The sequence below is a fragment of the Bos mutus genome, chromosome X (genome assembly GCF_027580195.1).
Source record: "Bos mutus isolate GX-2022 chromosome X, NWIPB_WYAK_1.1, whole genome shotgun sequence".
In the NCBI taxonomy this organism is placed as follows: domain Eukaryota; kingdom Metazoa; phylum Chordata; class Mammalia; order Artiodactyla; family Bovidae; genus Bos; species Bos mutus.
The window spans coordinates 117,833,911-117,849,142 of record NC_091646.1 but is presented as its reverse complement, the minus strand read 5'-3'; the positions used below and the strand labels follow the sequence as shown (position 1 = coordinate 117,849,142).

The 15,232-nt window shown below is 43.5% G+C and overlaps 1 protein-coding gene across 3 annotated transcripts in view; it reads right to left on the bottom strand.

The window, feature by feature from the left end:
* PCYT1B (phosphate cytidylyltransferase 1B, choline) overlaps positions 1 to 15,232 on the bottom strand; it is a 147,786-nt gene that overhangs the window by 72,405 nt on the left and 60,149 nt on the right. For 2 of the 3 annotated variants that reach the window (XM_070366008.1, XM_005890191.2), the window contains exon 2: positions 11,240 to 11,339. In XM_070366008.1, the coding sequence (XP_070222109.1) occupies positions 11,240 to 11,339 (100 nt within the window). Of the gene's footprint in view, positions 1 to 11,239; positions 11,340 to 11,834; positions 11,994 to 15,232 lie in introns of those variants that run through there. The other variant, XM_070366009.1, reaches the window with a different exon arrangement.

Here is a 15,232-nt window from a genome sequence, read left to right as displayed (position 1 = left end):
TCATGCTCTTCTTGCCTCTGTGCGATCCTCTCCCTTTGAAATGGGAGTAGGAGCTATGCCTTGCTTCTAACCAGGAAAATATGACACCGGTGATAGATGTCTCCCCCATAATTATTTTACAGTGTGTAAGACTCCATTTTGCTAGCAGACTCAATCTTTCTCCCTTGGTGGCTTTGAAGAAGAAAGCTGCCATACTTTAGAGGGCCATGTGGCAAGGAATTGCAGGTGGCCTCTAGGAGCTGAGGGTGGTCTCTGGCTGACAACCAGCAAGAAGCTAGACCCCTGGTCTTAGAGTTACAAGGAAATAAATTCTGCCAACGACCTGAGTGAGCTCAAATACAGATCTATCATGAATCAAGAGAAATAAGCCAAGTGACACTTTGAATGCAGTCTTGTGAATCTCTGAATAGAGGACTCAGCTAAGCCAGGCCCAGACTCCTTATCCGTGGAAATTATGACATAATGAATATATATGCATTGTTTTAAGCCACTAGATCTGTGGTAATACATTAAATATCATACAAACTGAATACAATGGCAGTATAGATTTCCTGCCTACAGATTATTATGCTTTTTGAAAAGTACTTAAGGTAAATTCCTATTTACCCTAAATGACCACAGCAAGGTATATCAGATAAATGTGATGTTCTGACAAAATGCAAATCTGTATACAAATCATTAAGTTCCATGTTTCAAATAATTTATTAATAAATATGACAAACTACATGTAACACCAAAATGATGCTGAATATTTTCTTGAAGATCATGGATACAAATAATGACCATGTACACTACTGTGGGTAAAATTTGATTATTTTAACTACCTGGATCTTACATTCCAAATTTCTGTAAGTTATTCAGCATCTTAAAGTAAAGGGAACAGTAAAGAGGGCTGTACTTAACAAATATCTCACACCATATACAAAAATTAACTCAAGATGGATCATAAACCTAAATGCAAAGCTAAAACTATAAAATTTCTAGAAGACCTGAGAAAACCAAAAAGATACATGTACCCCAATGTTCACTGCAGCACTATTTACAACAGCTAGGACATGGAAGTAACCTAGATGTCCATTGACAGGTGAATGGATAAAGAAGATGTGGTACATATATACAATGAAGTATCATTCAGCCATAAAAAAGAACAAAATTGGGTCATTTGTATTGATGTGGATAAACCTACAGTCTCTGTCATACAGAGTGAAGTTAGAAAGAGAAAAATAAATATCATATGTTAACATCCACTGGATCATTGAAAAAGCAAGACAGTTCCAGAAAAACATTTACTTACTGCTGCTTTATTGACTACACCAAAGCCTTTGACTGTGTGGATCACAACAAACTGTGGAAAATTCTTCAAGAGATGGGAATGCCAGACCACCTGACCTGCCTCTTGAGAAATCTGTATGCAGGTCAGGAAGCAACAGTTATTTTTTAAATTTATTTATTTTAATTGGAGGCTAATTACTTTACAATATTGTAGTGGTTTTTGCCATACATTGACGTGAATCAGCAACAGCAACAGTCAGAACTGGACATGGAACAACAGACTGGTTCCAAATAGGAAAAGGAGTACATCAAGGCTGTATACTGTTACCCTGCTTATTTAACTTATATGCAGAGTACATTGTGTGAAATGCCAGGCTGGATGAAATGTCAAGCTGGACTCAAGATTTCCAGGAGAAATATCAATAACCTCAGATATGCAGATGACACCACCCTTATGGCAGAAAGCAAAGAAGAACTAAAAAGCCTCTTGATGAAAGTGAAAGAGCAGAGTGAAAAAGTTGGCTTAAAACTCGACATTCAGAAAACTAAGATCATAGCATCCAGTCCCATCACTTCATGGAAAATAGATGGGGAAAAAGTGGAAACAGTGGCTGACTTTATTTTTCTGGGCTCCAAAATCATTGCAGATGGTGACTGCAGCCATGAAATTAAAAGACGCTTGCTCCCTGGAAGAAATGTTATGACCAACCTAGACAGCATATTGAAAGGCCAAGGCTATGGTTTTTCCAGTAGTCATGTATGGATGTGAGAGTTAGACTGTGAAGAGCGCTGAGCGCCAAAGAACTGATGCTTTTGAACTGTGGTGTTGGAGAAAACTCTTGAGAGTCCCTTGGACTGCAAGGAGATCAAACTAGTCCATCCTAAAGGAGATCAGTCCTGAGTGTTCGTTGGAAGGACAGATGCTGAAGCTGAAACTCCAATATTTTGGCTACCTGATGTGAAGAGCCACCTGACTCGCTGTAAAAGACCCTGATGCTGGGAAAGATTGAAGGCAGGAGGAGAAGGGGACGACAGAGGATGAGATGGTTGGATGGCATCACCGATTCAATGGACATGAGTTTGGGTAACCTTCAGGAGTTGGTGATGGACAGGGAAGCCTAGCGTGCTGCAGTCCATATATATATATATATATATATATATATATATATATATATGGGATATATGTATACCTATAGCTGATTCATTTTGTTGTACAGCAGAAACTAATACAACATTGTAAAGCAATTATATTCCAATTTTTTAAAAATAAATAAAACTTCTAGAAGAAAAAAAAAAAAATCATAGTGGCTTTGAGTTTGGAAAACAATTCTTAAATAGGAACCAAAAAGGACACACTATAAAACAAATATATATATTTTAAACCTTATTTAAAATCTTTATTCTTCAAAAGACATTTTTACAAATATGAAAAGGCAAGTCTCTGGGAGAAAATATTTGGAAAATATGTATTTGAGACTTGTATCTGGAATATATAAAGAACCCTCAAGACTCAATACTAAGATAAACAACTCTTTAAAAAGAGCAAAAAAATTTCAACAGCCAAATAGAGGATAGCAAATAAGGACATGAAAAGATCCTCAACCCCATTAGTCATTGCTGCTGCTGCTGCCGCTGCTAAGTCGCATCAGTCGTGTCCAACTCTGTGTGACCCCAGAGACGGCAGCCCACCAGGCTTCCCGTCCCTGGGATTCTCTAGGCAAGAACACTGGAGTGGGTTGCCATTTCCTTCTCCAATGCATGAAAGTGAAAAGTGAAAGTGAAGTCGCTCAATCGTGTCCGACTCCAGCGACCCCATGGACTGCAGCCCACCAGGCTCCTCCATCCATGGGATTTTCTAGGCAAAAGTACTGGAGTGGGGTGCCATTGCCTTCTCTGCCATTAGTAATTAGGGAAATATAAATTAAGGTCATACTGAGATATTACTTCCTACTCATTAGAATGGCTAAAATTTTCAAAAATTATTGACCATACCAAGTGTTGGGGAGGATATAGAGCAAATGGAACTCTCATACACTGCTGATGGGAATGTAAAATGGTACAAATGCATTGGAAAGCAGTTTGGCAGTTGGTCAAAAAGTTAAATATATACATACCATATGGCCAGATAGGAGGCAATCATCAACTACATTACATGTGAATTCACATTTTTGCAGGGCACGTTATGGGGTTTCTTGATATTGTTTCAGATTCAGGCAACAATAAAAGGGTGATAATTCATTTTTTTCTTATGGCTTTTTAAAAGGAGCTTGTTAACAATGCCTTAAAAGTACATTTGGGGGACTTCCCTGGTGAGCCAGTGGTTAAGAGTCTGCCTGTCAATGAAGGGAACATGGATTCAATCCCTGGTCTGGGAAGATTCCACATGCCACAGGACAACTAAGCCCGTGCACCACAAAGCCCACCAAAGCCTGCGAGCTCTGGAGCCTGTGCTCCGCAACAAGAGAAGCCACTGCAACAAGAAGCCCACACACCACAACTAGAGTAGCCCCCACTTGCCACAACTAGAGAAAACCTGTGCGCAGCAACAAAGAGCCAGTGCAGCCAAAAAGAATAAACATAATGAATAAACGAATTATTTTTTAAAGTACACATGGATTTACAAAGCATATGTATTTCACTTAATCTTTCCATCAATTCTGTGAAGTAGGTAGGGGAGAAAGGACTTACTATCCTCTCTCATAGAGGGACAAATGAAAACTCAGTAAAGCTGAGGAGCTTACCCAGCATCATACAACTGACTTAAGATATGATAATGTGATATATAATATGATAGGAGAGTTTGAGTGCAAACCAAACTCAAATGTTCTTCTAACTCATGATGCCTCCTAGAAAACTACATGCCAATATGGAGTCTTTTTTAAAAAAGAGAAAGATAGACTATTACCAAATGCCCAGTAATTATCTTTAGTATTGTTTTTATGTACAACTGATGTACAAAAAAGGTGGCAAAAAATCAAACTTTTAAAATCTAATAGTTTCCTATTTATAAAGTTTACATAGCTTTTTAAAAATGTTTATTTTATTTATTTGTCTTGGCTGCCTCGGGTCTAGTTGTAACATGAGGGTTTAATTGCTCCCTGGCATGTGGGATCTTGGTTCCCAGACCAGGGATTGAACCTGCATCCCCTGTACTGCAAAGCAGGTTCTTAACCACTGGACCACCAGGGAACTCCCTATAAAGTTTACATAGTTTTATATAAACTTCATCATTTTCTTCTACTTATAGGCAGTGATGCTACTTTCAGTCAATGATAAAGATCGATATTTACTTTTTAAAATACATTGAAGTTAAAAAAGAGTACATCTAAAGAAAAATTAAGTAAATTATAGTACAGGTGACACATAAATAAGGCAAAATTCATTAAGGTGGCTCTTGAAACATGCATTTTGAAAGCTTTATACATATCACCATGAACAGAACAATGCAAATTCCCTTTCTGTGAAGGAAAGTAAGAAATCAGAACTGAGTTTCCCTTAGTCGGCTTTACTGGAAAGGAACCTATGAAACAATCATTTGGACTTGTCCTTTACCTCCAGGCAGAGGACTGATTCTTTCTGTCTCCGGATACGTACTAATAAACCTTGGAGGGTCATAGCTCCACAGCTGGACAAGTTCAGCTAAGATTCACAGTGCCAGTTCCACTCAACAACAACAAAAAACAACCCAATCAAAAAATGAGCAGAAGACCTAAACAGACATTTCTCTGAAGAAGACATACAGATGGCCAAAACCACATGAAAAGATGCTTAACGTATCTAATTATTAAAGAAATGCAAATCAAAACTACAATGAGGTATTACGTCATACCAGTCAGAACGGCCATCATTAAAAAGTCTGTAAATAAGAAATGGTGGAAAGGGTGTGGAGGAAAGAGAACCATCTTACACAGATGGGAATGTAAACTGGTGCAGCCACTGTAGAGAACAGTATGGAGGTTCCTCCAAAAGGTAAAAATAGAGTTGCTGTATCATCCAGCAATCCCACTCCTAGGCATATGCCCAGATAAAACTGCATTTCAAAAAGATACATACACCACTATGTTCATAGCAGCACCATCTGCACTAGCCAAGACATGGAAACAACCTACATGCCTGGTGACAGACGAATGGACAAAGAAGGTGTGGGCCACATACACAATAGAATACTATGCAGCCATCAAAAAGATCCCATTTTTAAAAAGCAATGCCATCAAAGCCACCAAAAAGATGGCATCAAAAAGACTGGCATTAGGCATCAACAAAGCCATCAAAAAGATGCCATCAAGAAAGAAACCAGTGCCATTTGCAGCAACATGGATGGACCCAGAGATCACCATACTAAGCGAAGGAAGTCAGAAAGAGAAAGACAAAAACGTGATATCACTTAAATGTGGAAACTAAAATACAATACAAATCAACACATCTACAAAAACAGACGCACCGATATAAAGAACAGGCTTGCGATTGCCAAGGGGAGTGAGCAGGGGAGGGAAGGAATGGGAGTTTGAGATTAGCAGAAGTGAACTGTTAGATATAGTATGGATAAATGAGAAAGTTCTATTGTATTGCTGCTGCTAAGCTGCTAAGTCACTTCAGTCGTGTCCGACTCTATGACCCCATAGACTACAGCCACCAGGCTCCCCCGTCCCTGAGATTCTCCAGGCAAGAACACTGGAGTGGGTTGCCATTTCCTTTTCCAATGCACGAAAGTGAAAAGTGAAGTCGCTCAGCCGTGTCCGACTCTTAGCGACCCCATGCACTGCAGCCTACCAGGCTCCTCCATCCATGGGATTTTCCAGGCAAAGTACTGGAGTGGGGTGCCATTGCCTTCTCCGTATTGTATTGCACAGGTAACTAAATTTAACACCCTGTGACAAAAATACCCTGGAAAAGAATATAAAAAAGAATATATGTGTATGTATAATGAGCCACTTTGCTGTACAGAAAAAACTTCTACAACATTGTAAATCAACTATACTTCAATAATTTTTTTTAAATGTGCTAGTTCCAACTGCTCTACTGTGCTCCTTCTCTTAAGGTTCCTCACCCTCTGACCTCACAGATGAGGTCCAGGAGCTAAAAGCTATGAGCAGCCTCTCTGAGAATTTATATACCAGCCCCTGTTTGGGTAGACCTAAACCTGTGAAATATAAAGTAGGCTATCATATGAAGTCATAAAATGGGCTAGTGAAGGAGTTAGTGAAAGACTTTAGTTACAACTATAATCCTGAAACACGCTGTAAACCCCCAATACAGGCCTCTTTCCTCTTTTTGACAGGATGTTCAAGACAGCACCACAGAAGGGTGCTTACTAGTCTTGAAAATTACCAAACACTTCAAAAAGGTAATGACATTTTTCTTGTCTTCTTAAACAATAGTCAAATAGCAAGATATTTTAAAAACTCTGTGAGCTTCTCTAGTAACAATCCAATGCAACAACTATTCTTTAGATAACCGCCACAATACTTGCTCCAACCACGAACAACAGTTACTCTTAAGCAGTGGTTCTAGCAAAATAGTCCCAGGACAGGCATTACCTGCTGCTAAGTCGCTTCAGTCGTGTCCGACTCTGTGCGACCCCATAGACGGCAGCCCACCAGGCTCCCCTGTCCCTGGGATTCTCCAGGCAAGAACACTGGAGTGGGTTGCCATTTCCTTCTCCAATGCATGAAAGTGAAAAGTGAAAGTGAAGTCACTCAGTCGTGTCCGACTCTTAGCGACCCCATGGACTGCAGCCTACCAGGCTCCTCTGTCCATGGGATTTTCCAGGCAAAAGTACTGGAGTGGGGTTCCATTACCTAGGAACTTGTTAGAGATGCAAATACTTGAGCCTCACCCAGACCAAAATCTGGGAGAGGGGCCCAGCAGAGGGTTTTAGCAAGGCCTTCAGGAGGTTCTAAGCAAGCTAAAGTTTGAGGACCACTCTCAGTGACTGATTATCAGAGTGTGGTCTAAGATGAATATGTGCCTTGTAAGTAATTAAAGAACTAACTTCTTATCACATTTTAACACTGATATTAAAAGTTATAAGTAGGGCTTCCCCAGTGGTCCAGCGGTAAAGAATCTACCTGCCAGTGCAGAAGACACAGGTTCAATCACTGATCCAGGAAGATCCTACAGGCCATGGAGCAACTAAGCCCACGCACCAGAACTATTGAGCCTGTGCTCTAGAGCCAGAGAGCCACAACTACTGAGTCCACAGGCCACAACTACTGAAGTCCACATGCCCTAGAGTCTGTGCTATGCTACAAGAGAAGCCTCCACAATGAGAAGCTCACACACTGCAACTACAGAGTAGCCTCCACTTTGTGCAACTAGAGAAAAACCTGTGCACATCAACGAAGAGCCAACACAGCTCAAAAAAATTATTTTTTAATTTTTAAAAGATGCTCTAAATAAAGGATTTCCTAGCAGAAGTTCCCTTGGCCAGATGCCCACCAAATATCACAAATTCTCCTGGATGACTTCCCAGTATGGTCACCTGAGATAAAAGGGGAGAATTTCTGAGAATAGTAGTTCACCTTTGCTCCACCTCATCCCTCCTTTAATGACCTGTGTACCACAGAGCCCACCATACAGGTATTTTAAAATGCACCATCTTATTCTAGCTTGAGTCTTAGGCTTTAAACCTCTTGGCGGGACTTCCCTGGTGCAACAGTGGGTAAGAATCCTCCTGCCAATGCAGGAAACACAAGTTCGATCCCTGGTCCAGGAAGTTCCCACATTCCATGAAGCAACTAAGCCTGTGTGCCACCACTACTGAACCTGTGCTCTAGAGCCCGCGAGCCCCAACTACTGAGTTCACATGCCCTAGAGCCCATGTTCTGCAACAAGAGAAGCCACTGCAATGAGAAGCCCGTGCACTGCAACTAAGAGCAGCCCCACTCACCACAACCAGAGAAAGCCCGAGTGTAGCAACGAAGACCCAGTGCCACCAAAAATAAGATACATAAATTATTAAAACAACAACAACACACACACACTTGGCAGTTAGCCTACAGGTACTCAGTCTCACTCAATCACCCCCAGCAGCAGGTCAAACTCTGATTCTATTTCCAACTGATGAGCTCCTTTTCTTGTCCCAATCTTTCATTCGTTCATTCATTCATTCACAAAGTATTGAATTCACAAAGTACTGAGCATACAGTACTACTCTAGGTGCTGGTAAAACATCAGTGGGCATGGAGATGGTCCTCCCACTACAGAAGATGGTAGCATCTGTCTTGTTCACACACTTGCTAGCCTCCAGTTCAAAGTCTGAGCATGTTCTCACTGAGCTCCATGGGCTGCCGTGGCACATGTTCCACAGGGCAGCCCATCGTGGTGGACAAAGCAGGGGTATGAGGTGAAAGGGACTTGAGATCGAATCCTAGCTCTACCTGTCAGCTAGGACATTTGACAAGTTACTTTCCAGTTCTCCAAGTGTCACTGACCTTGTCAGCAGAGAGGGCACAAAAATACCCACCTTAACCAGTTTTTGCAAAGACTAAATAGAGTACATACAGGGCACAGCACCTAGCAGATGGAGGGCAAGTTCAAATCCCCTTTTCCTTTCCCTTAGAAAAGTAGGATCCTTTTCTGCTCAGGCCTAAAACATCCTTTAACTTGAAGTCAAGTCTGTTCTCTTCATAACCACCTGGACTTTCATTCCACCGTTTAGATTTATTGCTGCATCAGCATTTCTCAGGCTATGGTCTATAGGTCACCAACTTCAGAATCGCCTGGGCTATTTGTTAAAAATGCAGATGCCTGGGCTCCATCCTAGATTTAGGAGTCTGGGAGAGTGAGCAAAAACCTCTGCTGTTTACAAACTTACCAGGTGATTCTTTGCACACTGGTTTAGCTGCTCTGCACTATCTCCTCAAGGCTTTTCTTGCCTAAATTTTCACAACAAGTCATTATAAGAACTTCCTTGGTAATCCAGTGGTTGAGAATCCACCTGTCAACACAGGTAACGTGGGTTCAATCCCTGGTCCAGGAACTAAGATCCCACATGCCACAGGGCAACTAAGCCTGTGCACCACGACTAGACAGCAGCCCCACTCACCATAACCAGGGAAAGTCCCCACAGCACAAAGACCCGGTGTGCCCGAAAATAAATGAGCAAATTTAAACAAAGCAGTCACTACAAAGCCTCTAACTGCCTGCTCTGCTCCTCACTTCACTCCCTCGAAGCTCTTCTTAAAGGGGCAGCAGAGTGTGCCCCTTTAAGAGTGTAAAGGGTCAACAGATCAAGCTTGAGCACAAACAGGTTTGAGATCCAATCCCAGCTTTAGCACTTACCAGTGGTTCTCAAAGCGTGGTTCCCCAGCAGCAGCCTCACCTGGGAACTTCTTAGAGACGCACATTCTTGGGTCTCACCCCAGTTGGACTGAATCAGGGGGTAAGGCCCAGCCACCTGTGTTTTAATAAGCCCTCTGGGTTATTCTAAGACAAACTCAAATGTGAGAAACACTGCCACTTACTAGCTAAACGATCTTCTGCAGATTCACAGATTCTCTAAAGCAGCGGTCCCCAACCTCTTTGGCACCAGGAACTGGTTTTGTGGGAGACAATTTTTCCATGGACTGGGGTGGGGATGGTTTGGGGATGATTCAAGTGCATTATATTTATTGTGCACTTTATTTCTATCATTATTACATCAGCTGCACCTCAGATCATCAGGCACTAGATCCTGGAGGTTGGGGACCCCTGTTCTAAAGCCTTCACTTCCTCACCTGTGAAATGCTAAAAGTATTAAACACATAGGGTTGTGATAGTGAAATGACAATAAAGATAAAGAACTTAGTGTACAGTAAGTACTTAATAAATATCTGCTGCTCTTAAGCAAACTGTCCTTTGTCACATGGATTCTATTACATTTGGGATGTTTGTTTTTTGGGCTGGCGAGTGGAAACCATAGAATTATGCCGTCCCAAATGGCTCAAGGCTCACCTGCTGGACTAGTCTTATTTTTCACTCCATCGCAATCGACAGAAACGCCATTCCCTCCCTCCCTATCATTGCACCTTCACTATTCCTGTCTCACTTGCCCACAATACCCTTCCATTTTCTTCCCACAAAGAACCCATCGTTACTTTTTCTGACAGATCAGCTCAGGTCTGGGATTAGGTCTTGCCTGACTGCTTGAAGCCAAATGAATCTGCCCTTCTCAAAACTGTCGGCTATCATTTGTGCTGCAGGATTTAACCCCTAAGAACGTGCATGCAAGCTACTGGTGGGTTTTTATTTCCTATCTAGTTGTCTTATCTCTTTAATTATAGTGAACGCTCTTAGGAAACAGAGATAGCACCTTACAGTTTTTTTTTACATCTCTTCCCTCTCCATCTCCGGTAGGGGCTAAAGGAATGAACGGTAAGTTCCTAGAGCAGAGCCAGGGCATACTTGGAGAAACTTAAAACACAGACTTTTAAGAATGATAATAATTACAGTAGCGTAGGTTTTTCTATGACCTCACAGTTTTTAAAAAATGCAATGGTATGTTTAATGCAATCTAGTTGTCATAAATGGAGAAGGCAATGGCACCCCACTCCAGTACTCTTGCCTGGAAAATCCCATGGATGGAGGAGCCTGGTAGGCTGTGGTCCATGGGGCTGCACAGAGTTGGACACGACTGAAGTGACTTAGCAGCAGTAGCAGCAGCAGTTGTCATAAAAAGCCTGCTTAGGAATCCTGGCCCTGTTTGCACATGAGGAAACAGATTCAGACTGTTCTCATGACTCGCCCAGCTGGTAGAAAGTAAAGAAGAGAGCTGGGGCTCCAACTCCAGTGTCCTGCAACATCTTTTCCTTGGCTACTTTGCTTGGTGCAGTTGATCGACATCAGCGTTTACCCTCCCGCCCTGTGCGATCACCTCGAGATGCATGTCTCCAATGTGAAGCAAGAGCTGCTCACATAATGATGGGCCTTTCTGCCACTTGAGGTGTCAGGACAGGGCCCATCTGGAGAATAAGTAGTACAGCCTCACCTGGTGTCCCTAAGCGGGCTTGCGCAATGGTCAGTTTCTCATGGGGTGCTTGGCACAGACAACTGGTTTCATCTGCAAATGGGGCAGGTGCAGTCAGGGTCTAGAAGGAAAAAAGAGAAAGGGAGTAAATTCAGTCTGACAGCCTTGGCTTTGGCACTGGCTTCCCCTGAAGTTTTATTTCTGTTGGCTACATGTGGATGATTAAGTAGAAGATATCCACTCAGTCTTTCAGAGAAATATCGTACTGTTAGAAAGAAAAACAGGGATAATGTTCATGAAGGCTTTTTTTTTTTTCCTGACTGATGCTTCAGCAATAAGCTCTCCAGCATGTACTATCTGCCAGGTACCAGACGTGGTGCTCTGGACATGGTATTTCCCCCAGGCCCTGCAATACCCTATGATGGTAGACACTGCTCTCCTATAGGCATTCTGTCCTTCTACAGCACAGGACGATATCATCTCTGCATCGCAGAAAAGGAAACTGAGGCTTAGCAGGATTAAGGAACATGCCAAGTCATGCCCCCTGGAAAGGCACGATGCTCAGCTTGGAGCATTTCACAAACAACCAGGGCAGACTTCAAACATTCAGACTTACCCACACCCGGGGGTACTCGGCTGGAAGGAATGCCATGGTCAGGAGTGTGGCAGACATCTGTATTTCACACACAGCGGCCTGGCCAATCACAAACTCTGACGTCTCTTTAGCGCAAAGGCCCAAGCAGTTATCTGTGCCCGGGGAGGGCCTAAAAGCCCAGCATTTCTGGCGGGCTGCAGATAACTGCTCCTCTCTGGTGGTTCCAACAGCCACCAACGGCTGGAGGCCCCGCCCCAGGCAGCTCGGGCTGGGGCTCTGGGGAGCGCTGTCAGAGAGATGTAGTCACTTGGAAGCCTGCCCAGGAAGTGGCTCTGCATTTTTGAGTCAGCCTCTTAAAATGAAAACCTCACTCTCTCTAGACAGAGGAAGACAAAGTGAGCCGTATTTCTGTAAACAAGGGGCAAGTGCAATCCAGAATCCATCTGTCGTCTTTGAACTATGTCCTTACCATGGTCTTCGCTACCTCATCTTCAGTATTTTTAAAGCTGAAGGTGACGAGTCACTGTGAATATTACTCATATTGCTGCATGAACTATTTCTTAGAGATAGACACAGGTGTTCCTTAACTTGGGAAGACTAAAGAATGATCCATACATGTGAAGGTGGCTCTGAGACTGCCATTCATTCACTCATTCACTTATATACATGCCAGGTGACATCTGAGAACTGGAGGTAGAAGCAAAGGTAAGACCAGTCCCCACTCTGCAGGGACCCCCATGCTCCACTGACCTGCCCCTACTGTCTCCCCATTGTACCTTTCGCCCTGGGAGCCGGAGTCCTGCCCTAAAGTTGTCTGGAGACCTCTCAGTTGACTGAGGCTTTCTTAACCCCCACCCTCCCATTCAGGGCTCTGAAAGCAAATCAAGACTTGAGACACGGAATCAGGAAATTTGAGTCTCTTACCACTTCCCTTTGAGATACATTAAGGTGACCTTGTAGGTCATGATGGGTCAGGGCAGTATTTTGAAGGAATAAAGGGGCGCAGGTGCAGGGATGAGAGCAGAGGCTCTGTAGCCACAAAATGGGGGTTCAAATCCCATTTCTAGCACTTAAAGGCTCTGTGTTCTAATTTGACTCTCCTGGTTCAAAGGAACAGATGCTACAGCTAAGTCAAGAGATGAAGGCTTACTTTACAGCTATCCTGGCACACAAACTGTGGGGGAAAAGGAGAAAGGGGCAGCACCTGGCCCCAGAGTGCTCTACATTGACCTGGCTGCTCTCTGCATGTCCATCTTTCTGTCCCGCTCAGATTACTCTGTTTCCTTCCACTACATTCAAGTCTCTGCCTTCTCCTCCCTCAGAAACTTCAGCTTGAATATGGCCCATTGCAGCTTCCTCAGCCTCCCTGTCCAACCTTGTTTCAACGGCTTTGGGTTGAGCCTTTCAGTCCCAGCTCCTGCCTCTGCCTACCCACTTTCTGCTTCTTTCCATGCTTCCCAGTTCAAAATCCTAATGGAAGATCAACGTGACCAAGTTCATCTGTTCAAACCAGGCCACAACCAGGATTGGCTGGCACTCAGTCAGGTGCCACCTGGGGCCCAGCGGCTGGAGTTAGTGAAGGGAGGAGGACTAGTGAGGGAGGTCATGGGTAGCCTGTCATGGCCTCTTTAGCAGGAGCTGCCTTTGGGGCAAGAAATGTATCTGACTTTGGGAACATGCCTGCAATGTGGGTAGACCTGGGTTTGATCCCTGGGTGGGGAAGATCCCCTGGAGGAGGGCATGGCAACCCACTTGAGAATTCTTGCCTGAGAAATCCCATGGACAGAGGAGCCTGATGGGCTACAGTCCATGGGGTTGGGAAGAGTCTGACACAACTGAGTTGACTAACACTTTCACTGGTGGTTAAGACTCCATGCTGCATGCTTCCAATGCAGGGTGCCTGGTCAGGGAACTAAGATCCTGTGTGATGCAACTAAGATCCAGTGCAGCCAAATAAATATTTTTCAAAAAAGAAATGTATCTGACTTTGTGTGTTCTTAAAAGGAAGCTCCTCAACTTAGTTGAAACTTTTATCTGTAAAATGGGTACCTATCTTATAGGGGTGTTGTGAAAAATGGGGATCAGGTATGTGAAGGACCTGGTACTCAAGGACTTGGAGCCATTTTTAGTGCTTCTAGCTTCTGTTAGTGTTCACTGTTATATATCATAGTATGTAGTACTATATATTATGATTAATTATATCTATTGTGTAGTTCCCCATTGAAACCAGCAAACTGACTCATGAATGAATTTTTAGGACACAACCCAAATAGACAAATGAATTGGCAAATGGGGTTAACTTACATTAATGATTCATTGACCTTCAATGTATGTGGCCAGTGAATCTTTTTTACATGATCTAAAATAAATTACTAATTGGAGATCTTTTATGTGCTAGTCACAAACTTTATTAAAGATATAAGGTGTTGCTGTTTTCCAAGAAAGGTATCAATATATTTTAGAGGGTGTGAAACCTGGTAATTAGACTTGTAAAGCAACAGTAGTTACTCAAAGGTGAAAACAGGTTTATGTGCACTGTGCATTTTGTTCTTAATCATTGTGACCTAGAAGTAGGAAAACAGATGAAGCAAAGAGATGGAAGGCAGAGGATGCTCTTAAATGTACTTGTGAGCATGTGAGTAGTCCATTAACAGTAGTTGACATGGAGAAGGGGTATTTCTTGTTATGTACAAGGCACTGTGCTTAGAATGGGGAGAGTGTAAAAATAAATGAATGACAGACAGGCTTGTGCTCTAGGATACTTCCTAGGTTGAAATTCAAGCTCTACTTTCAGGAAGGCTTTGGTTAAGGACCAGCTATCATCAATCAGCCCTGTGATCTGAGGCAGTTTTTTTGCAGCCTGAACATCCCAGAACCTCCTCCTCTGAGTCAGAGCAAATCATTTGATTTAGAAGGAATTCTAGGGCTTCCCTGGTGACTCAGTGGTAAAGAATCCACCTGCCAATGCAGGAGATACAGGTTCGATCCCTGATCCAGGAAGATCCCACATGCCAGGAGCAACAAAGCTGGTGCACCACACTACTGAGCCTGCGCTCTAGAGCCTGGGAGCCCCACCTACCGACCCTGCGCTCTAGAGCCTGGGAGCCCCACCTACCGACCCTGCGCTCTAGAGCCTGGGAGCCCCACCTACCGAGCCTGCGCTCTAGAGCCTGGGAGCCCCACCTACCGAGCCTGCACTCTAGAGCCTGGGAGCTCCACCTACAGAGCCTGCGCTCTAGAGCCTGGGAGCCCCAACTACCGAGCCTGCGCTCTAGAGCCTGTGAGCCCCACCTACTGAGCTTGCGCTCTAGAGCCTGTGAGCCCCAACTACCGAACCTATGCTCTAGAGCCTGGGAGCCCCAACTACCGAGCCTGTGCTCTAGAGCCTGGGAGCCACAACTACTGAGCCAGTGCTCTAG